This window comes from Typopeltis vanoorti, chromosome 5 (genome assembly GCF_054136105.1).
Source record: "Typopeltis vanoorti isolate ZY-2024b chromosome 5, IOZ_Tvanoo_1.0, whole genome shotgun sequence".
NCBI lineage: Eukaryota > Metazoa > Arthropoda > Arachnida > Uropygi > Thelyphonidae > Typopeltis > Typopeltis vanoorti.
Genome location: NC_143553.1, coordinates 26,678,169 through 26,703,274, shown reverse-complemented (window position 1 = coordinate 26,703,274; position 25,106 = coordinate 26,678,169). Strand labels below are relative to the sequence as shown.

The following is a 25,106-nucleotide window of genomic DNA, read 5'->3' as shown; positions in this document are numbered from 1 at the left end:
AGAGTATGTGCTGGAAATGTGTGTGTGTGAGTGTAAGAAATATGAGTTGTGTGGAAAATGGGAGAAAGAAGCAACTAGGATTAACGATATAGGGCAAGATAGCAAAAGCATTGCAGAGAATGTGGAAGGAGTAAATGATAGTGCATGAAATATGAATAAGAACATGAAAGAAGTGGCCGAAGTTAAGAAGGATAATGAGATGATAGTAAGGAGTGAAATAGTATGCATATGTGGTAGCCTTCACAGAACAAAATGTGAGCTAAAATGATTGGAGAAACGATTGTTGGGTGGTACATCAGGAGGAAAAAACTAACGAAAACTAGAAGGAAAAAGTATAAAAGTGCAAAAGCTAAGAGGAAGGAGAAGGTATTGTATGGAGATTTGATGATAAGAGGTGTTCTTAACGAGGAAGTGATGAAAGCATGTTTTCCAGGTGCAAAGATTAAGGATGTTAGTAAAGCTGTTAGTCTGTGGAGGGGTGGGAAAGCAGTGAAAGAATTCATTGTTTTAGCTGCATGAATGATTTGAAAAATGAGAAATATGCAATGAAAGAAGATATGAAAGAGTTGCTGATAGAAACAAAAAAAAAAAGAGTGAGAAAGTAAAGATTGTGAGTCTGCTGCATCAACATGACAGGACTAAATTGAGAAGAAGGGGCCATGACTGCAAATGAGTCAATGAGAAGATCATGTGGGAGGAATAATGTGAGCAGTTTATAGATGTATGGAATGGAATTAATCTGATGGATGAAAGGACTTGTATATAGCCTGATGGACTGCATTTAAGTGGTTTTAAAGTTAGATGTTTGTAGAGAGTATTGTTCAGTGAGAGGTTGGAAATACAAAACACAGGGAAAATAGAAGTATTAGGGAAGAGATACAAACATGCATGGATTTCAGCAACTCCTGAGATAAATGTGTGTGTGTGTGTGTGTGTGTGTGTGTGTGTGTGTGTGTGTGTGTGTGTGTGTGTGTGTGTGTGTGTGTGTGTGTGTGTGTGTGTGTGTCATTATGCAATGGTGAATGAAATTTCACAGGTTTCCAAATCTCAATCAGTTGCTAATGACATCACACAAAAGTAACTGGGGGTCCAAGGGGGATGCTGAAATGCATGTATATGAATGCCAGAAGCATCACAAATAAAGGAGAAAAGTTTTCAGCATTGGTTGGCTTGACTTGGTCAAAAATTATATATATTGGTGAGACCTGGTTGACAGAAAAGGATATAGTTACAGGATGTAAAGGGTGATGTATTTTCAGGAAGGATAGACAGAATAGACAGGAGGTGGGTATTGCTGATGATAGCTGAAAAACCTCAACTAAAAAAATTAGTTATTTAATTAATTAAGTTAAGTTAAGTTACTTAATTAGAAGTTAAAATGGATTTTAGGTCTAGGAGAGACCAGGGGGTCCACAAGAAGATGCAGATACCATGCATCAGTATATTAGTGCAATAAGTGCAGGCTAAGTAATTATTATGGGTTAGATTATAGATTGGAGAGAGAAAAGGATGCATGGCAAGATGGAAGTGGAATTTATACAATTTTAAGGGATAATGACCTAAAGCAGTATGTAATGGAAGGGACTAGAGGTTTGAGAGTACTGGATCTGGTAATAGCATCAGAAGATATATCCATAACCAAGGTAGACACTCTGCCTCCAATTCGAGAAAGTGACTATGCAGTCTTGTTCTGGGAAGTTGTTAAACATGTGGAATTCTCTTTCAAGAACAGGTTTACATTGAATTATAAAGCTGATAATTAAGGTGGACTTAGAAGGTATCTAGGAGCAGTGCCATGGCTTGAAAGTTACAAGGATAGAATAGAATGTTAGCAGCACATGGAAAGGAATCACAGACTGAGAGAAGTAACAGATTGCATACTGAAGGTCAGGAGGATGAACAAAGTGGAGGTTAAGTGGATGAGCAGAGATATAAAGCGAGAGCTGCTTAAAAAAAAAAACATTGTGGAAAGATTATTAGGATAAAGGTGAAAAGCTTACTCATGAGTAGTATGAAGTGGAAGCCAGAAGTGTGACTAGTATAATAAGAAAGACCAAATCTGATTATTAGAGAAAATTACCTAAGCAGGCCAAAGTAAATCCAAAAGAATTTTTTTTTTCATTCTGTTGCAGGTAAGAGGAAGAATGCCTATTGAAGGATGAGTTTAATCAATGCTGATGGTAGGAAAGTGACAGAAGCAAAAGAAAGTTGAGCTGAGTGATCACTTTGCAAATGCATATCGTCTAAGTGGAGATTTTGTAGTTGCTAATATGACAGAGACTAATGTCAAAACTGAAGTAGATGAACAGGAGGTGCTCAGCATATTGAAAAATATCAATATAAAAACAGTAGTGGGAGTGAATGGCATGTCAGCCCATATGCCATGTGAATATGCAAGATAACTAGCAGTGTCTATGATGAAAATAAGTCTCAGGTCTTGCAAGTTCCAAGCGAATGAAAAGAAGTATAAGATAGTTCCATTGCATAAAGGTGGCTCCAAAACAGAAGTAGCAAATTACAGATCAATTAATATCCCAGGAATGGTGGTTAATGAATTGAAAAGTTAGTTAAAGGTGAAATCCAGCAGTGGGTGGATAGGAATATAATACTCTATGGTGGGCAGCATGGCTTTGTAAAAGGTAGGAGAAGCCTTAGTAACCTACATTTAATAACAGAGTGAAAACAGAATTAGATAAGGAAAATGGATACACCATGATACTGCAAGGAAAACTATTACAAAAATGACAGCAAATTGAAATGGATATGAAGCTGATAGCATGAATAGATGGGTGGCTGATAGACTCTAGAGAATAATATATGGTGAAGTGGAATCTAGGAGAAACAAGGTGACTAGTAGAGTGCTTTGGATTAATTTCTGTACTAGAGCTGCTACTCTACATACAATTTTTATAGTTATGACATAGGGAAAGATTTATTAGGGGATATTCAGTTGCTTGCTGAAGATGCAAAGCTGACAGGGGCAATAGTTGATAAAGATGATATCGATATCCTGAAGGATGATTTAAATAAATTGGTATTGTGGGAAAATGATAATGATTAACAATTTAATGTTGCAAAATGTAAGTTTATGCACTGCGGGTGAAAAGGCTGCATACTGCGTGACATTGATATCACTGGATTGAAGAAAATTGGCGAGGCCAGGGACATTGGAGTAATGGTGGACAGAGAGTTGAAGCTCAGAGGGGGATACTGAAAAAGTTTAGTAAAATTGCTCAGAGGAATACTTGGATGTTGTAAAACATGCTAACAAGTAAAGATAAAGAAATTATTGTCCCTCATTATAAGGCTATGAGCTGCATCTTGATACTGTGCACAGATTGGGTTACATTACCTGGGTTTCTTGGGGATCAGCAGGTGGTGGAGAGGATTCAGTAGACAAGTGACCAAGCTGGTAATAAGTCTGTGGAATGCCCTGTGAGGACAGGATTAAGGCATGGGTTAAGTTTAGTTGATAGGTGGAAAAGAGAGAATATGATAGAAACTTAAGTTATTGAAGGGGTTCTATAAGATTGACACAAAGGAAATTTTTCAATATGACAGAGAGAGAATAAGAGGTTACCCATTGAAGATATGTAAGAATGTGCAGACTAAACATTTGCTTGGAGAGTGGGGAGTGAGTAGAATGGACTGCTAGAATTAGTTGCATGTGCCATGACAGTGAATGAGGAGGTGTGATAAGTACTGTGCATAAAGATAAGCATAGGTTTCCCATAAGGAATCTATATAATAATAATAAAAAGGGAGAACTTACATTTTTGTGTAATCAAATATTGATACTTAATCAAATTCAAACACAAACTATATTGCATAACTGACAAAGTGGCATAAAACTTACAATCTGTCTGCATATAAAAGCTTCTGGACAACTTTGAAAATGAAGAAAGTAATTACATCACAATAATGTTTACTTTTCAAAATTTTAAAAGTTTCAAAAGTGATATCAGGAACTGTCAGGAAAAGGATTCAAATCATCTAGAATTTTTATGTCTCTCCATTCTCAGCATTTCAACACTGTAGATTTCTAATAGTGTTTTACACTGCACTGTTTTTTTGGAATGTAATGCAATGGTAGGGTGCAATAAATTTAGTTTAATCCTTTACCCAAGTGTAGGCAAACAAAGTTTGCGCCTGAAGTATCTTCAGGACTGAAACAACTCGTAGTAAAGGTGGACCAAGCTCTCATCACTCCTTGTCTCAGTATCTCCCATAATGCAAAGTACATCTCCTTGCGGGAGATGTCTAATGCTATGCATTAAGGGAAGGGCCACTACCCAGACCGGTTTCAACCTTTATTGAGGTCTCGTCAGTGGGAGGCAGATCCAGAAGTGGTGATACTAAGGCAGGAGCAATGGAGAGGTCATATAAATAAATATGACCTCTCCATATAAAAGTCTGCTCACCACACATCTCAAAAATTTGGCATTCTTAAATCTCTAATTAATAGAGCACATAAAGTTTGCTCTTCTCTAGAAATCTTACAACAAGAACTTTCCATCATTAAAAAGTTAATGGAATATAATAATTACCATCCTAATCAAATCCAACAGATAATTGAATCTTATGTTCCAATACCTAAGGTTTCTTCAATAGTCCGCAGAGTTCCAATCCCCTACTTTCCAGGAATCTCAGAACCTATAGGTAGATTTTTAAAAAGTACCAATTGATTCCCACGTATATTCCTATCAACAAATTTTCTTCCTTATTGCCTTCTACAAAAGATAAACTGTCATCTCTATCTTTGGCTGGCATTTACCAAATACCATGTGAATGCGATGTTTCTTATTTTGGACAAACTGGCCGTTCTGTGGAAAAAAAGAATTAAAGGACATCAATATTATATTGATACAACAAACCTCAGAAGTCTGGTCTAGCACAACACAGTATCTCCAGAAATCTTACCACAAGAACTTTCCATCATTAAAAAGTTAATGGAATATAATAATTACCACCCTTATCAAATCCAACAGATAATTGAATCTTATGTTCCAATACCTAAGGTTTCTTCAATAGTCCACAGAGTTCCAATCCCCTACATTCCAGGAATCTCAGCACCTATAGGTAGAATTTTAAAAAAGTACCAATTGATTCCCACATATATTCCTATCAACAAAATTTCTTCCTTATTGCCTTCTACAAAAGATAAACTGTCATCTCTATCTTTGGCTGGCATTTACCAAATACCATGTGAATGTGATGTTTCTTATTTTGGACAAACTGGCCGTTCTGTGGAAAAAAAGAATTAAAGGATATCAATATTATATTGATTACAACAAACCTCAGAAGTCTGGTCTAGCACAACACAGTATTACCACTACCCATAATATCCAGTGGGATAAAGCTATTCTCCTTCATAGATGCAGGTTCAAATATGAACGTCTCTTTAAAGAAAGTTGTGAAGCTATTTTACACCGATCGAATTTAAATCGAAATGATTCTCTCTCTCTCAAAGATCTGGAAGACTTTTATTTTATGTAATCATTAAAAACCGATTATCTTAAATATTAATTATTTATTAATTTCTTTCATTTCCTAGCTCGTGATAACAATGTATTTTAATAGATGAGCCACAGAATGTTCGTTACTTGTATTCCATTCCTATCTGTTTGTAACACTGAAGATGTACTATTAGTTTTAGTATGAAATATCTGTACCTTATTTATTAATTAAAAGTTATTACTGTGGACTTACGTGTTCTTTAATAATAATGTGAAATAAAAGAAATCAACATGGGAATAACACAAAAGAAATATCAAAAAAACTTACAGGGAATTATGGGATAAACAAAGAAGTTCCCCAAAAATAGAAAATAATTCACAAGAAAAAAAAACAAAAAAAAATTCAGAAACAGAACAAGCAAAATTGCAGGAAATAAGTGAGATATGGAAGGAAAAAAATACAAGAAAACAAAGAAAGGATTGGCAAAAACCCATACATCAAGAATACAAAATGACAACACGAAAAAGTACAAATGCAAACAATGATGGAAGACAATAGAAAGAACTAAGAGTGTGAAATTACAAAATGAAAATTCAAAATTAATGTTTACAAAATGAAATGTTACATTAGCTTTAATTAGTGTCAGTGTTTTTAAGTGGCTTCACCCATGAAAGGTTTTTGTGTATCTATAGTGCATTTGCTGCATGAGTGGGTTAAAGATTTTTCTTTCTATTTTTATTAATTATATTTTTTGTATTTTTATTTATTTATTTTTTACTTAGTCTAGAAAGCCTGTGTATCTCAGTAGAAGTGCGTTTGCACTCTACAGCACTTGACTGCACGACGAAAAGGCATTCGAATCTAGTCGCAGACTAGAGGAACTTTTTCTAAACCTTTTCTCGACCGGTTCCAGAGTTAGTCGATCTCTGGCATGGGCTAGCGGGTTTTTCCTCCTGTAAACTCAAGAAAATTGGCCATCGAACCCACGCTATTTTCAGACAGTCTGGAAATCCTGCTCCAGAGACCAAACATGAATTCTTTCAAGTCACTTTGGGCATCCAAGAGCAGTGTTCACACACCAGGTGATAAAATTCATCTCCTACCTAAAGATAATCACAAACATCCATGCCGATGACAATTCGAACCTGCAGCCTGTTAGTTGGCGAATGTAGGCAGATGTACCTAACCACTTGGCCAACCAAACTGACAGTTGTCTAAAATCTATAAAATAAACTAAATATGGGCAGTGTGTACCATTAAATCAAAACTAATTTGAAAACTTCAGTAGTCAGTCAATTTGGTTGTCTCCAATTACAAAGAAGAAAACAGAAGTGAAGAGCAATAGTCTGCATTAGTCAGCCTAAGTAAAAGGAAAAGTTATAGACACAGCTGATGTCAGCTTCATGATTTGACAAAAAACCCAATGAGGTACAGCTGGACATAAACTGAGATTGTTCTCTTAGAACTGTAAATTAAAGAAATATTGCACAATATGCAGTATTTCTTTAATATGGAGTTTAAGTAAAGAGTTATGAAATTTTGTGTGAAGTTTTCAGTATTGAGACCACATTATGATGTAAATAAACAGTTTAATAAAAATAAGCAATTAAAACCCAAAAGTTTCATAAAACTCATCAGGCTGTATTATTATCCCTTTCATCATCATCAAATTCCTGACATGTACGCTCAAGGGGTGTATAGGATATGATAGTACTACATGAAAAATTTACATCATTACTAACTTCCTATTTACAATTTTCCTCCAAATCAGTCTGTTACTTGTCAAGACTCCAACATTATCAGATCTTATATTTCTATCATCTAAGGCACTTTGTACCGTTTCAATCCACCTATATCTTGGTCTTCCTCTGGGTCGTTTTCCTGCCAACCTGGCAGAGAACACTTGTTTTGCTAATCTTTCCTCGCCAATTCTGTTTAAGTGACCATACCACCTGAGATTAGCTCTGCTAACGCATTCCTGGATGCTGACAATGTCAAGTTCTTTCCTAATATCCTCGTTTTTAATATGATATTGCCATTGATGCCATCTGTTCATGCCCCTCTAATCTTTCTCAGGACTCTCATATCTGTGATCTCTAGTCTTATGGTCAAGTGTTTTACTTCTGACCCAGCTCTCAGATCCATAAGTTAAAACTGGTTTGAACACTGGCTTGTATACAGCTAATTTAGTGTTCTGACTAATTTCTCTCTTATTCCATATAAATTTATTCAGTTGACTTCCTACCATACCAGCTTTGTTGATTCTGTTGTCTATTTCCATATTTAATTTACCATCTTCACTAAAAATCATGCCTAAGTAGCTGAAATGTTTTACTTGTTCCACAGGTTCCCCATTCAAAACACAGTTGACATTTTCAATGATTCTACCTATTTTCATTGTCTTTGTATTGCTGACCTTCATACCATATCTATCACAACATTTATTCAATTTAGTCAGGGAATCTTGCAAACTTGTAGTGGATTTATTTAGAAGTATAACATCGTCTGCATAAAGCAAAGAGCTGAAATTAACATCTCCAATTCTGATATCATGTTTAATACTACTTTCCTTCATAATGTGATCCATACAGATAATGAATAACAGAGGGGATAATGTACATCCTTGTCTCACACCAGATTTAACATTAAACCATCTTCCTGTACTTCCTTCAATTCTAACTGCTGACTTACAACTCAAATAAAGACTAAGTACTGCTCGATATAATGCCCCACGTATTGAATAGCTTCTCTCTTGGCACCTTGTCATATGCCTTTTCCAGATCAACAAAACTTAAATACATATCTTTGTTATATTCCCATGCTTTCTCAACTATTTGTCGTAAAGTGAAGATCTGATCCTGACAGCCTCTATTTAGCCTGAATCCAGCTTGCTCTTCACCAAGCTTTTCTTCCACTTTCTTAAACTGTTCATTTAAATCATAATGTGGTCTCAATACCGAAACTTTCCTCAGAACTACTAAACTACAGAAACTTACAGGTTGCATCAGTTATGAAATTTGTTTCAGTAGCTCTTTGTGTTTGAAAAGCTATCCATATGATAAAAAAAAAATTCTAAATTTGGGATTCTAAATTCTAAATTTTTGATTTTAATCATAAAAATCAAAATTTTTAGTCTGCATATATTTACAGCAGTTTATTATGAAGATTTTAGATAAGTGAAATTTTAAGCTAATATACCCTTTTGAAATTTAAAAATTTATTTAGATATAATTTCATACTCTTTTAGTTCTTTCTCCTATTAGTGTTTACATTTATATTTTTTCAGGTTGTTATTTTATATGCTTCATATATAATTTCTCCCAATCCTTTGTGTTCTGTCATCAATGTAAAGGTTCTCACTATTTCTTTTGTTCAATTTTCCATGATTTTCTTCTGTTTCCTGTGGTTTTCCTTAGCTATATTTCCATAATTTTGTCAGCCATTTTCTTTGTCTTCTGATTGTGATCTTGAGTTTGATAGGAAATTCAATTTACTGCATTCAAGGTTTTCAGCTTTTACTGTTTGTAACAGTGTGCTCAAATTAGAATTCGCTCTATGGGATTTAGGCTGGGACTTTTTCAAAATTTCATTATAGTGCATCATTCTGTTATGGCATTGTTCATATTGTGTGCATCTACTGTACGTATCTTTAATTCTGTTAAGATTTATCTAGGATGATTACTATTCAACTTCGTTCAACCTGAAGAAAACAGATAGCATCCTGTTTGACCAGGTGATACTCAGCCTCTAATTGATCAACTGATATGCTAATTAATTATATTGTACCATTATAATGCATGGATAAACATACATACATTATAATAGTAAAATAAAGTCAATACAGAATACAGTTGGTCAGCTTAGTTCCTAAATTCCAGCTTCCACAAAAGTCCACCTTCAGTTATTTAGCATACAGATGGATATCTATTACAATACAGAAATTTGGAGATTGGTCATCTTGTTAGAAGCTAGGGTCAGCTTTCTACATTTCTTTCAGCTATGCGATTTCCTCTCCTTCATGTTATTTAGCTTTATTCCTCTAAACAACCCTAAGTTATTATTATTATTGTATAGGCACCACAATGGAGTCCAAAGACTCATCACTGCTCACAACTGACAATGGCAACCCATTATATTCATTCACCACTCTACAAGCAAAAAATCTAGTCTTCACACACCCCTACTAACCATGCCTTTACTCAACTTCCATAGATGACCTCTTGCACTCTCTAGCCAAGTTCTGAAGCATTTTCCCTGCCTCAATCCTATAAAATCCTTTAGTGACTTAAATGTTTCTATCATATCCCCTTTTTTTGCATATCAACCAACTTCTGCAATCCACACACCCTCGATCTATCCTCATAGAGAACATTCCACAGACCACTCACCATCTTGGTCACTCGCCTCTGAATCCTCTCCACCACTTCCTCATCCCCAAGAAAACCAGACCTGGGCAGAGTAATTCAGATGTGGATGTATCAAGGCCTTATAAGAAGGAATAGCAACTTCCTTATCTCTACTTGTTAGTGTTCTTCAATAGCCAAGTCATCTTTTGAGCCACCCTTAGCAACCGTAGCAATATGCCCTCAAAACTTCAACTCTCTGTCTACAACCAACCCTACACAGTAATCCAGATGTGGATATATCAAGGCCTTATAAGGAGGAATGGCAACTTCCTTATCTCTACTTGTTAGGTTCTTCAACAGCCAAAGTAATCTTATGAGATACCTTTAGCAACCTTAGCAATATGCCCTCTAAACTTCAACTCTCTGTCTACCACCACCTCAAAATCCATAGCTTCATCTATTTCCTGGAGTACAGTTCCATCAATGCTGTACATAGTTTGTAATTGATTTATCCCAAAATACATAACTTTACATTTCTTCACATTAAACTGACACCCATTATCTTTTGCCCACATTAAACTGACATTGAAAACCTCCACATTAAACTCACAGCCTATTTAAAATCATCCTACAAGCTCTCCACACTGTCTTGATTAACTATTACTCTACCTAATTTTGTCATGAGCAAACAACTGAATATTTCCTTTCAGATTATTTCATCTGTCATTTAGATACCAGTTAAACAGTAATGGTCCTAGCACAGAACCATATGGCACATCACTAGTTGCCTTTCTGCAGGATCCTGCTCCTACATATACCACTTTTTGATATCTCTCTAGCAGCCACCCTCTTATCCACATGACTAGTATTATATCCATCCCCATTTGTTACACAGAGCTCTATGTGGTATTCTGTCAAATGTCTTTGCCAAATCCAGCAGAATGATCATGTAGCCATTTTCTTCACAAAACTCAGCTGTCACTCTATTATAAAAAGTTTTAATAAATCTTTATTAAAATAAAGATTTAATATAAAATAATAATAATAAAAAAGTTTGAGTGAAAGAGATAAGAGGTTTTGTTATTGTATTAATGAAAAAAAAAAAAGCATGTTGCATCAACAGCAACTGTTGATGCAACATGCTTCAACAGTTGCTGTTGAAGCATGTTGCATCATAATAATTTCAGATAATCATAAAAATGGACTGCAAAGATGCTTCCAACCAAGTATGGTGAACATCAGGAGAAAGCAACAGAAGTCAGAAAGTCATCTGGATGTGTATTCTATAAAATGTATTTGGTAAAATTAACACGTTCAAGTTGGGGCAATCGTAGCTTGCTCACCGGAAACCCAAACCATCTGTTGGACTTTTCGTAATAGTTTCTTCAACTGTAACTAATCCCGCATTGAGAAGAGGTTGGAGGTAGGTGAAAAGGGATGTTCTTTTCAGAATATAATAAAAACACAATAATTAAAGAGAATGACATATTTGATTATTAGTTATTATATTTGATTTACTAAAGATGTAAAGAATAGCAATATAAATAAGAGAAAGAATAGGCATGAATAAAAAATACCTTCAGTACTGTAAAATGGAGTATGAATAATTTACATCTGCGATATTATATGTGTGCTTGTGTTATAAGTATCTGTAGGTGGAGTGAAGAATATTTGATCCTATAAACTGTACTTTCATATTTGCATTTATGATGGACATAATTAAAAAAAAAAAAGTGAATTGATAGAAAGGGATTTGTATGTGAAATATAAATCAATAACAGCCGCTATACTGAAGATGCAAGAAAAAGAAGTAGTTTTATTGTATCACTGAATATGATAAAGAGACACTTCCAGTCGGTGTAATATATTCGTCGACAAATATGGCAATTAGAGACAACTGGGATAAAAACAGCATTACCTAATGAAACATGTCTTCTCCCACATAAAGACTCAAGCAAAACTGTTTGCTGTACCACCAAAAACAGCATCTAACTAAAAACAATTGTCCTAACATTTGTTCAAATTTTCAATTACATGAAATAAGTGTTTGTTCGATTGCATTTGAAATTTTCAATGTCATTAAGACAGATCACAAATGCAAACTTCAAATAAAATTCTACCGAAAGAGTTGCAACAAACATGCAGCATTTTGTGTCAGTGTAGGGGACCACCAGCCTGACACGGGAGCAGCACACAAAGCCACAATAAAATTCTACAAAAAGGGTTGCAACTAACACACCGTGTAAACTTTGCATCAAATCATCCTGCCCATATAATGGGGAAGCACTTCCCGACTTGAACATGTTAAAGTTAGGCTTGGCTATTTGTGATTATATGCAATATTTATACAAGGACACTGCACGAGCATGTGTGCAGACAGCATTGTGATATTAATAAACAAGAGTTATACAGAATTTTTAATGAATTAAATAATAAGTAAAGGGGATAAAAATCCCTTATTGTTTTTCAGCCAGTATGCGAAACTCTAAGATCGAAAACTACGATCTAAACATTTCATGCCGACAATTCATTCGGCATGAAACGTTTAGATTGTAGTTTTCGATCTTAGAGTTTCGCATACTGGCTGAAAAACAATAAGGGATTTTTATCCCCTTTACTTATCAACCTCGCCAGAAAAAATAGCCGTTTGGCTTTTCATCTTAGAATTAAATAATACTTATAACTTAGCTTCTTTATGTACATTTCTAAGTGGCAAAACAAATACTTACTGGATGGAATATATTGAAATATGCAGGACAAGTAGGCAAATGATATGCTTCTCCAATATTATCGGTGTTTCTAATTATCTGAAATAATGCCACAGGAGAACCAATAGCAAAGAATATAGATGGATGAAACACTAATCTGTAAAAGAAAATTGAGAAGTCATTCTAATATATTAAAAAAATGACACTTGAATTAATTGTATATTATGCACATGCTTTGTTTCAATTTATACAATCAACAGTCAATGTTCACTATTACAAACTCCCTGGCATAACATGTTATAGTGGAAAGTTTGCTATGGTGCATTTTGTTTAGAACAGTACTGATATGATTGGGACTTTTGTCAAGACTTTTTTTTTTTGTGAAGTCTTAGCTTCCTTATACGAGTTAACCCAGTCCTGAAAATACTTCAGGTGCAAACTTTGTTTGCTTACACTTGGATAAAGGATTAAGCCAAGTATATAATTTCTTGGTATGTTTAATTTATAGTATAACCAAGTGAAAAAACTTCCAACAACTTTCTCTAATCCAGAGTAATTTAATAATAAGGTAACTTTTGGCAACTCGTATATGAAAATATGACTTCTGCATTATTTCAACCTTAGTATCACCTCTGGGTTTGGCTCCCACTAAAAAGACTTCAATAAAGGATGAAACCAGTCTGCGTAGTGAACCTTCCCATAATGCACAGCATTATACATGTCCAAGGAGATGTGCTTTGCATTACGGGATACTAAGGAAAGTGATGTGAAGTCTTAGCTTCTTTATATGAGTTGCTCCAGTCCTGAAAATACTTCAGGTGCAAACTTTGTTTGCTTACACTTGGATAAAGGATTAAACCAAGTATATAATTTCTTGGTATCAAATAAAACACCATGCTATCAAATAAAAGCATTTGTGAATCATATGCTGCTGAGATTATATCCAGACTTCTATAGAGCTAAAGCTGAGCGAGAAAGAAGGATACAGCTAAGATTCTATCACTTCATTTTCCAGGATCTGATCTACTCTCCTTAGTGGAAAACCACTTTAAAAATTAGATGTTGTTCTATGATGGCTTCGGATTTCTGAAGTCCACCGAAGACTTTAAACGCCGATAAATTTCTGCTCCTGAAATGGACTTGTTACTGAATCTTATCGCTAGACAGTTCCGCATGATTTTCAGTTTGTTGCAGCATTATTAGGAACTGCTATCTTGAAATTTTTCAAAAGTATATATGAGAAGAAAGAAAATAATTCAATGAAGTAGAGAAGTTTGTTCACTAGAGCTCAGATTAAAGTCAACAGCTGACATTTCATTTGCTGATTCTATAATTGCCTTAATGAGATAGCATGTTTGCATTTGTAGGGATGCCAGATGATTATTATTCAAACATGGTAATAATCTCTATAAAATGATACTGTGTAAAATGCCTATAAAAACCAAATGGAAACGGGGGAAAAAAGAAGTCATTATTAGCAAGTGATATTAAGTGAAAACTTTAAGATCACTTTTCTGAAAAAAGGAAAACTAAAACACACAAAATGCTTAAGAACCCTACTTAAATATGGACAGATCCAATCAATTTTAAAAACAGAAATGGTGGGAATAAAATCATGTAACAAATGAAATTTTTAGATACAAGAAATAGGAATTAAACTCAGCTGATGTTTCTCTGAATGTCCTACATGGTAGATGATTTTTGTTTCACAGTTAAGACCACTGCTTTTTTTTTTTTTTTTTTTTTTTTTTTTTTTTTTTTTTTTTTACAGAAGACCTGAAATGGCTCAAAAAAAGTTAAATGTTTAGATTGGGATTATAAAGCTCCCCCCGCTTGGATATGAAGTAAATTATATGAGACAAGAAATTATATTCCTGTTTAAATCCTCTGCCCAAGCATAAGCCAACTGATTTGAAGTAAATAGCCTCTGTTGTGAATAGACTGACTGTGAAGTATCTTCACACTCATCACAAATATATAACAAGTGATTCTTTCCAGAATTTATAGAAAGGAACACTGGTTATGACCATTACTGAGATCTCATCAGCGAAGATAGTGAAGTTACTGATGGGTGATAACTGTTCTGCCAAGATGTTCAAGTATAGAGAATAGTAGTAGCAGCGTTCAGTGTGTATGTGTGTTCAACATGCACATTGCCAAGTGTAATAGTTTATGGTACAAAAGCGAGAGTGAAAAAAGTGTGTTGGAAATGTTTCATGTGTCAGTACATGAAATGTGAGTCATGTGGACAGCAGGAGTATAACATAATATTACTGATATAAGACAAGATAGTAAAAGTGTTGCACAGAAGGAGTGAACCTTAATGCACAAAATATGAATGACAGCATGAAAGAAGCAGCTGAAGGTAAAGTGGATAATAAGGTGAGAGCAAGAAGTAAAATGACACACGAGCATGCTGAACACACACACACACACACACACACACACTATGTTATATGAAATCCCTCATGCTAAACTCAGTGAATAAGTTAATTCTGGCCACTTTTCCTCACAAGCAACAGTGCCATGATTAAAAATACTTTCTGAACAAATGTGAGCTAGAGCAAACGGAGAAATGATTGTCATGTGATATATCAGAAGAGAGTGTTAATAATTGGTGGATTTTTATATTGAGGAGATTATTCATAGATATTATCATAATATTATTAATCCTACCATAGACATGATCTCTGTTTCTAACAATTATTTTTTTTACTCCAAGTGTACCTATATGTTATTATATGCACAAGGGTTCACTCCAATTGGTGCAATGATCTTAACTCTTTCTTTCAGAATCCAAATAATCACTGACTCAAGACCAAAATACAAAATAAACACATTTAATAAAACAAAAACAATATATATACACTTCAAACAACTTTACATAACTAACTACAAATTAATTGGATCCAAGGCTTTTAAAAATAAACTTACACTTAAGACTAGACTAAACACTTTGTTTGCACAATCACAAAAATGTTCATGGCCAGTTTCTTTCTCTGTCAAGGCCCTTTTCAATAGATATATGACTATTCTTCATTTTTACAGGATCCTTTCTCATCACTTATGTAACACACATTAATTCTTCCTGACTTAATTCTGTCTCTTTTCTTCAGTAGAAATAATAGTCAGATCTGGTGTCCTTAATACAGATGAAACTTCCTAATCAGAGTTTTCTCGAACATTCCTTTAGAACGTAAATAGCAAATTCTTCTTTTATTCACTAAATGCTTATTGACAGTCTTAACTCTTCCAATAAAAAAAACTTACAGTTCTATGATTCCCTGTTCGGAATCTACTATTAATCTTTCAATTAGTGTTTCCTCCAATATTCCGTTTAAAACGCATATAGCAATATTTTCCTTTTATTCATCAATAATTATTCCACTTTGAAACTTAATAGTTCCACGATTCCTTTTTCGGAATATTCTATTAATTTTCTTCCGACTATCACTTAAAACACTTAAGTTCCTTCGAACCTAAATATCAGCTGGCCTGTGTTCTAAATTCCTTCCGAACGCTATCTTGTTTACTCTCCCGTTACTCAGATACCGAACGCTTTCCTTGTCAGCTGTCAATCACACATCAAACCTCTCGGCGAGCATGCGCACTCCGTGGCAAGCGAGAAACTAAGTACTGTATAATGGCTGACACATTGTCTCCGTTAGCGACAAAAGAATGTCCTCATAAAACACAAAACTTAATATTTCAAACCATAATAAATTTGTTTAAAGTAACACAACTATTTAAGAAATGCAAATTAAGAAATGCCACAAGAGAAATGAAGAGGCTGAGCATCCGGATTTTGGGAATTTGCGAGACAAGATGGCCAGGATCTGGAAAGTGTCAACAAGATAATATGACAATGTATTACTCTGGGAATGATGAGAACAAACATCGACATGGTGTAGCTGTAATAGTAGATGAAGAAATCAATAAATCAGTAATAAATTAGATTCCATTTTCTGAAAGGATAATGCTGTTACAACTTAAGGGAAACCCCGTTAACATAAATATCATCCAAGCTTATGCACCCACAGCTGACAAAAGTGAAGAAGATGTTGAAGAGTTTTATGAACACCTAAAAGAGATTAAAAACCTAACAAAGAAACATGATATAAACATAGTGATGGGTGACTTCAATGCAAAAGTGGGAAGAGGGGTGATGGAGAAATTGTTGGCGAACATGGCTTAGGCACCAGAAATGACAGAGGAGATCGCCTAGTCCAATTCTGTCAGGAAGAAGATCTAACAATAGCAAATACCTGGTTTAAACTTCCACCCAGAAGACTGTACACTTGGAAATCGCCTCAAGATAACCAACATAATATTGTCAGAAATCAAATTGATTATATACTGATAAATAAAAGATTCCACAGTAGTATAAAGAGTGCAAAGACTTATCCTGGAGCAGATATCTCATCAGACCACAATCCCATAATTTTAAAAAACAGAATTTTTAAAATTAATCGAACCAGATAACATCAAACTTCTTGAAAAACTATTTAATAAAATATATGAAAGTGATGAATTTCCATCAGATTGGCTCAAATCTACATTTATCACTATCCCAAAGAAACCCCAAGCGAATTCCTGTGGTGACTTCAGACTTATTAGTCTAATGAGCCAAACATTAAAAATATTTTTGAAAGTAATTCAGAATCGCATTTATAGAAAAAGTGAAGAAACTCTAAGTGAAACACAATTCGGCTTTCGGAATGGTTTTGGTACTAGAGAGGCCCTTTTCTGTACCCAAATATTGATACAAAAATGCATAGAAAAACAGAAATCTGTCTTTATGTGTTTCATAGATTTTGAAAAAGCATTCGACAAAGTCAGACACACCAACTTAATAGAAATCCTTCAACAAATAATGCTAGATGAACAAGACATAAGACTAATAACAAATCTGTATTGGAATCAGTCAGCTACTGTTCAATTAGACAACATTACCACCAGTGATATTAACATCAAAAGAGGAGTGAGACAAGGATGTGTGCTCTCACCACTCCTGTTCAACATATATGCAGAGGTAATCTTTAAAAAAGCATTGGAAGAATGTCCAGAGGGAATCACAATAAATGGAAAGATTGTTAACAACCTACGGATGACACCGTGCTAATTGCAGATAACATTATGGATCTCCAAAAACTCATTGACAGAGTATACATAGAAAGCCAAAGAATGGGAATAAATATAAACATCAACAAGACAAAATACATGATCATCAGCAAACATCCAGCCTCATCAATGAAACTGACACTCAATGGGAAAAATATTGATCAAGTGTCAAGATATAAATATCTTGGTTGCTGGCTTAATGAACGGTGGGATCCAGAAATAGATATAAAGACAAGGATTGAAGTTGCACGGCAGTCCTTCATGAAAATGAGAACACTATTCTGCAATAAAGACCTAAACATGGAAGTCAGATGCCGAATGCTGAAATGCTACGTGTGGTCTATTCTGCTCTATGGAGTTGAAACATGGACATTGAAGGCGACAACCATCAAGAAAATCGAAGCCTTTGAGATGTGGCTATACAGAAGAATGCTAAAGATATCATGGACAGAAAAAATTACCAATGAAGATGTCTTAAATCCATTGGCAAAGCTAAACATCTTGTACAAATAATCAAGAAACGAAAAACATCATATCTTGGACACATCATGAGAAACAGCAAATACCAACTTCTACAAACTATTTTGGTAGGCAGAATTGATGGCAAAGGAACTAGAGGAAGAAAATGAATATCATGGTTTGACAACATCAAGACGTGGACAGGAAAGAGCAGTGCACAACTGCTCAGATTAGCACAAGAGCGCAGTTTGTTCGCCAAGATGGTCGCTGACCTTCGATAGAAGATAGCACAATAAGAAAAAGAACACAACTATTCAAATCCGGTAAGTACATTAAATTTTTAACTGCTTTACATATCACTTTTAACAAAACAATTTCCATAATGGGCACATCGCAAGTGCCGACAATGCGTGTTATGAAAACAAAACTAATAAACATACTAACATAAACAATACATAAAAATATTCAGAATTTTAATTATGATTATTTTTACAGGAGAATGAAAGAAAAAGTGAACAGATAGAGTATGAAAGGATGAGAAACTGGAAGTTATAAGAAGGTATTGTATGGAGATTCAATAATAAGAGAAAAAATAAAGAGAAATAGATGGAAGAATGTTATCCAGGTGCAAACGTCAAGGATGTCAATTTGTAGAGCACACAGTAGCAGTGTTTTGGCTGGAATGAATGATTTGAAAGTTGAGAAATATGCAATGTCCTTGTTGGGAATCTAAATTGCAGAGTAGGAAATGATTGTCAGACATACAAAAATATTTTGGGAAAATTTGGGGAAAAGAGCAACACTAATAATAATGGCAAATATCTGTTGGATTTCTGCTCAGGACATCGACTGGTTATTACTAACACCATGTTCCAACATAAAAATGTGCACAAATTCACATGGAGAGAAGAGGCAAGGAATAAGAAAAGTCTCATTGACTGTGTTATTGTTGATAGTGATGTTTCCCAACTTGTGCAGGACACCAGAGTGTACAGAGGATTTGAAATTGGAAGTGATCACCATTTAGTCTTGAGTAGGATAAAATCGAATTTCACATTGAAAAGAACAACATGTAAGAAAGTTTTAAAGAGAATAAAAGTTGAGCAGCATCCAGATGTGAAGTGTAGACTAAAATACACAAACATTATTCAAGAAAAAATGAAAGAATTTGAGAACAGCAACCAAACCTTGGAGAGTCAGTGACAAGCCCTGAAGAAAATACTGATTGATTCAGCCAGAGAGGCATGTGGTGAGGTTGTCCGCAAGGATAGAAAAATCAGAACTCCATGGCAGACACAGGAAGTTAAAGAGGCAGTGAAGGAAAAGAAGAAAGCATATCAAAAGTTCCTGGCAAATAAGTCAGCTTGTGCTCTTAGAGAATACAGAGACAAATGTAAGAAAGCTAAAAACCATGTAAAACTGGCTAATTTCCAGAGTGTTCTAACATTCATGGCACATTAATGTATTCATTGCCAAAAGTGAATAGTTTTTGGCATGAAGAGAGAGAGAGAGTGTGCCAGAAATGTTTTGTAAGCAAGTGCAAGAAACGCAAGTTTCGCATGACTTGCATTTCTTGAATTCAAGTTGGGAGAATGAAGTGACTGACATTAAGGATGTAAGGTAGGATTGTGAAAGTGTTGTAGAGTGTAGTGGAAGCAGTGAATGACAGTAATAATGTGGATAAGGAGGAGGTGGTGACGGTGCAGAGAGAAATAGCATGCTTATTGGGGCTCCTTCCCATGACAAAACGTGAGCTTCATCAACTGGACCAATACACTCCTCAAGAGTACATATCAAAAATTTGAAAAGTTATATGCAACCAAATAGAAATGATGTACTAAAGATGAAAAATAACTACATTTGCAATGGAGAACAATTCTTGAAAAATAAAATATTTCTGTTATTTGAGCATAATTTTAAAATGAATATTGCAAATTAAATTTGGAAAGAGATAACAGAATAAATAGCAAAGATGGTAATAATGGAGTGCTAGCTAAAATTTATGTGGGAGAAGAGAAAAATCAATCGTAACGTTTAAGTAACAATATACAAAACAATGTTAAAACCAATTTTCAGATCCATAACTTTAAAACAACTGTTTTAAAGTTATGGATCTGATAATTGTATTAAAAATAAAATGACTGATTGAAGACTGAAGGCCAGAGCTCTGAAAAAAATGTAGGGAAGTGAAGAGATTATTATTATTATTATTATTATTATTATTACTTGACACCTCCAGGGAGTCCAAAGACTCATCAAGGGAGGGCACCTACTCTATAACTATCTCCACCACCACCCACAATCCACCAACTACAATGAGCCACAACTACACCAACACCATTTACCGCCCACCACTACCACTAGTATTTTCACAAACAATCATAAACATCCAAGCCCACAGTGGGATTCGAACCCACAGCCTTTTGGCTGGAAAGCGGATACGCTAACCACTCGGCCAATCAGGCTGGCCTATTATATCAATGATAGAATCATATAAAAATAAATAAATAAATAAATAAAGACTAGACCAAGCAGATTGACTAGTTAGTAGTGTCTTAGGGGACTAAAATGTATGGTCTTACAATACTAGAGAAATTATAACAGTTATTCTTGCCAGTTTTGGTATAAAGACACAATTCTAAGATAAACTTTGTTTTTAACTTCTCTACTAGACTAATTTCACATACTGTTTTTTTTCGTATACTCCTTTGAGATAGTCTGTTAGATATCAGTAGCTGGAATGGAAATCAATTATTCCATCTTTGATGGAATAATTGATCAGTTAAATGAAAAGAGAATAACAAACTTTCTTGAATAAGTGTACAAAAACTCATAGTAAAAGTGTGCAACTAATTAAGTTGTATTTTAGAATTATCTGATCATTATACCAGAACTCAAGAATTTCTACATAACCACAGTAATCTCAAAGGCTCAAATAATATATTAATTTAAAATAAACTGATAGGAAGCTCATACTAATATAAAAAGTAAATGTGCAATAGTATCAGAGCATCTCATAGATGCTCTGGAAAAATTCCTGGAAAAATCCTACACCTCTTATTACTATATGTGGTTGTAGCATTGAGAACTTTAAACAAGAAAACACCTTAATTTTAATTTTTAAAAAAATGAAAACAGAGGTTAAAATATAAAAATAGTTTATGTTATGTATAATTATGAACATACTGAGGATATACCACAATTTGTTGTCCAGTTCCATCATCACCAACAGTATAATCAATTGAAGTAGTAGTTGACCTACGCTGTTCGTGAAATTGGCTCTCTTGAAGAAATGCGGTCTCGAGCGAAATATCACTCTCTCTTTTTTTTCCATTCTGTGAATTATAATTCAAAATTTTTGAAGATAAGGTGTCACATTAATTTTATTAAATAAATTCTACACAGTACATATGCTATTATACTTTTATAATATATGTATATTTTCTGTGAGTGAGTGGATCAAAATTACCTTGAAACCTTGCTCTAGAAGTCAAATATGTAGTCATTTCAATTCAATTTAGATCTCCAATAAGCAGGATGCAGTTTAACACCAAGCAATAAAATTCATCTGCCATCTCAATTACATTCACAAACATCCATGCCACAATAGATTACGTACCCTGATCTCTGCTCTCTGACCAATAATCACAAGTTCAAATCCTGCTACAGTCACGGATGTTTGTCAATGTCATTAGGTGAGAGAAGTATTGCATCAAATGCCTGCTTATTAAAGGCTGGCCTAATGTGGCTTGAAAAGCTGCACATTTATTCACTACAGCACACCATAAATATGTGCACAAGTTCATGTTAAGAGAAGACACAAGAAATAAGAAAAACCTCATAGACTGTGTTATTGTTGATAGTGATTTCTTCATGCTGGTTCAGGATACAAAAGTGTGCACAGGATTTGAAATGGGAAGTGACCATCACTTACTTTTAAGTCAGATAAAAACTGAGTATCACATTAAAAAAGAAGAGTATGTAAAAAAGTTTTAAGAACAATTCAAGTCTACAGCTTTAAACAGTAAGCTGTAGACTGAACTGTAAAAATATTATTGAAGAAATGAAACAGTCAAAAACAAGTTGGGAGTCTCAATGGCAAACTCTGAAGAAAACATTGATTGATTCAGCTAGGGGGGCATGTGAAGTTATCTGCAAGGATAGAAAAATAAGAATCTCATGGAGGACACAAGATGTTAAAGAAGCAGTCATGGAAAAGAAGAAAGAATAAAAGTCACTGATTCCCTAAAAAGAATACAGAGAAAAATGTAAGAGAGCTAAGCAATGTGTTAAAATAGCAGCTATGCAGGATTTATGCAAACATACTTGGAAAGAGGCAAGAGAAAATTTTGGAAGAGAAACTGAGAGAACAAGAAGCTGGGTTCAGACCAAATAGAGGTTGCAGGATCATATTTTCATTTTACAACAAATAGTTGAGAAATTATGGAAGTATGACCAGGATCTGTATTCAGTTTTGTAGGTCTGGAAATGGCATATGACAAGGTGCTTAGGGATAAGCTTCTCAAAACACTACAGTTATATGAAAATGGAACATTATACAAAGGAATTCATAGACTATATTTAAGTTGTAAGTTAGAATTGAAGGAAATACGGGAAGATGGTTTAATTTAAAATCAAGTGTAAGACAAGGATGCACATTATCTCAACTCTTATTCATCATCTAGATGGATCACATTATGAAAGAAAGTGGCATTAAAGCTGATATTGAAATTGAAGATATCAAACTTAGCACTTTATGCAGATGATGTTGTACCTCTAAACAGATCCAGTGCAAGTCTCCAGGATTCTCTAACAAAACCGAATAACAGCTGTAACAAATTTAGCATGAAAATCAGCAATGAAAAGACTATGAAAATAGCAGGTGCATAGAAAACTTCAGCTGCATTCTGAATGGAGATTCTATAAAATAAGTAATATGTTTTAGCTATTTTGGCACAGTTTTTTTGTGATGATGATGGCAAGTTAAATCTGGAAATAGACAACAGAATAAGCAAAGCTGGTATGGTGGGGAGCAGGCAAATAAATTTATATGGAATAAGAGAGAAGTTAGCCAAACCACCAAATTAGGTATACAAGACGGTGTTCAAACCAGTTTTAAGTTATGGATCGGAGAGCTAAGTTAGAAATAAAGCACTTGATTAAAGATTAGTCCACAGATACGAGAGTTCTTAGAAAAATCAGGGGCTGTAACAGATGGCATTAATGGCAGAATCATATTAAAAGTGAAGACAATAGAAAGGAACTCATCATTGTTTGCATTCAAGAATGTGTGAGCAGGCTAATCTAAGGTTGTATGGTCACTTAAATAGAATGGAAGAGGAAAGGTTAGCAAAACTTGATGCCAAGATGCCATGAAAAAAAACCAAGATGTCTTGATGCCAAGATGACATGAAAAAGAACCAGAGATGTGCAATAGGTTTATAGTGTGATATTTATACGATATTATTTTATTTTTATTATTATTTTGTCAATTAATTATGTCGAACTGCACCAAATGTAATCTTTCTACTCTTTTTCCATTATCTTCCCTATGTGTATTTTAACTTCTAATTCTCTGTTAAGTCTTTCTGTTAAGTGCTCTTTACCTTGTTCTAACTTAATTTATTAATTTAGTTCCTGCTTGTAATCCTTTATACTTCCTACAAGTGTTAGCGGTGTTAGCGAAAAGGCCTCTAAAATAGGCAAACCACGGTTAACTATTTCCCTCGCCATATAATTCAGGGAAAATTTATTTGTTTTTTTCGACTGCACCACCCTGAATTAATGTTATAGCATGGGAAGAATAGTTATAACACTTATAGAATAGATCACTTTCTAAAATAATGCCTTAAATAGTCAGTCATGGCAATTTCTCTAATTTAGCACACAGGTTCGGTTATTTTTGTGAGACAATGCATTGGTCAAAAATCAGACGATAGTTTTAAACAAACAAAACATGTTTATTTTACCTTAATCACTCTATAAAATTATACACATTAAACAATTTCTCTCAAAATTCTCTCTAGGCAATTACTGGCTGTTACAATCAATATCATTGCCTAACATTCTTCTCAATAAATATACTAGCTAATCTTCAGCTTTAATTACTTCTTATAATTACTTCTTATAGTTAATTACTTCTTATACAACTATTTTAACAAAGCTGCTTTCAGCGGACATACAATTCTTAATCACTATCTCAGCGTTAATATATTAGAATTTACTCACAAATTTGTAGAAACGTATACAGTCCTACAAGTCTTGAAATTTGGTGGCAGTCCTATTTCCTAGCCTTTGCTGAATGGCTTTTGGCAGTCATCCTGGTGTGGTCCTCGTCCAGGATTTTTAGTATAGCTCATCATCGGTTTTTGGATCTACTGTTGGCACCACATATCTTGTCACACGTGGCACGTTCTGCTACTGAAAATACATCTCAGTAGAATGATCTCCCTCTCCTGGGTATTCCCCTAGGGGTCACGATCAAGCAAACTGCAGCAAGACAAAAAACTCCCCAGAACTCCTAAGAACCAAACCCTCTATAAGTCTCAAGATCTCTTTTATATGATTCAGAAGCTCCTTGTTTTTAGGGTCGGAGATCCCTGAATCTTCTGTAAATAACTGACATCACTGTTGTCTTGACCTTCAGATTTGGCGGCAACAATTTCATACATCTGAATGACCTTCAATACCTTTGTTTATTTTCAAGTCGCCAACATAATCTTGTCCAATCCCCTTAACTTAAGGCAGAATTACTTTTAACATTCTGTTACATCAAATCAACATAATGCACAATTTTAACCTTTACAATATTTCTATAATTTGTGAACAATTTCTATATCATTCTTTTTGTTAGTTAGCTTTACAAGTTTACAATCAGCACTTCTCCTTTAAAATACAGTAATTTGCAAATGATTTATGACCTCTGTAAAAATCGATGTCGGAAAATCTTTATATAAAATTTCACCACACTGAATTTTACAATAGCCTTTCATGGGCAAGCTTAAAAAAGCTAGCA

At 34.4% G+C, this 25,106-nt stretch overlaps 1 protein-coding gene across 1 annotated transcript in view; it reads right to left on the bottom strand.

Moving 5' to 3' along the window:
• Positions 1-25,106, bottom strand: part of PAPLA1 (Phosphatidic Acid Phospholipase A1) — a 316,868-nt gene that overhangs the window by 113,246 nt on the left and 178,516 nt on the right. Inside the window, exons 11-12 of the mRNA XM_090392296.1 lie at positions 21,278-21,426; positions 12,533-12,668 (exon numbers count right to left, since the gene is read on the bottom strand). Coding sequence (XP_090248422.1) covers positions 12,533-12,668; positions 21,278-21,426 — 285 coding nt within the window. The remainder of the gene's footprint in view (positions 1-12,532; positions 12,669-21,277; positions 21,427-25,106) is intronic.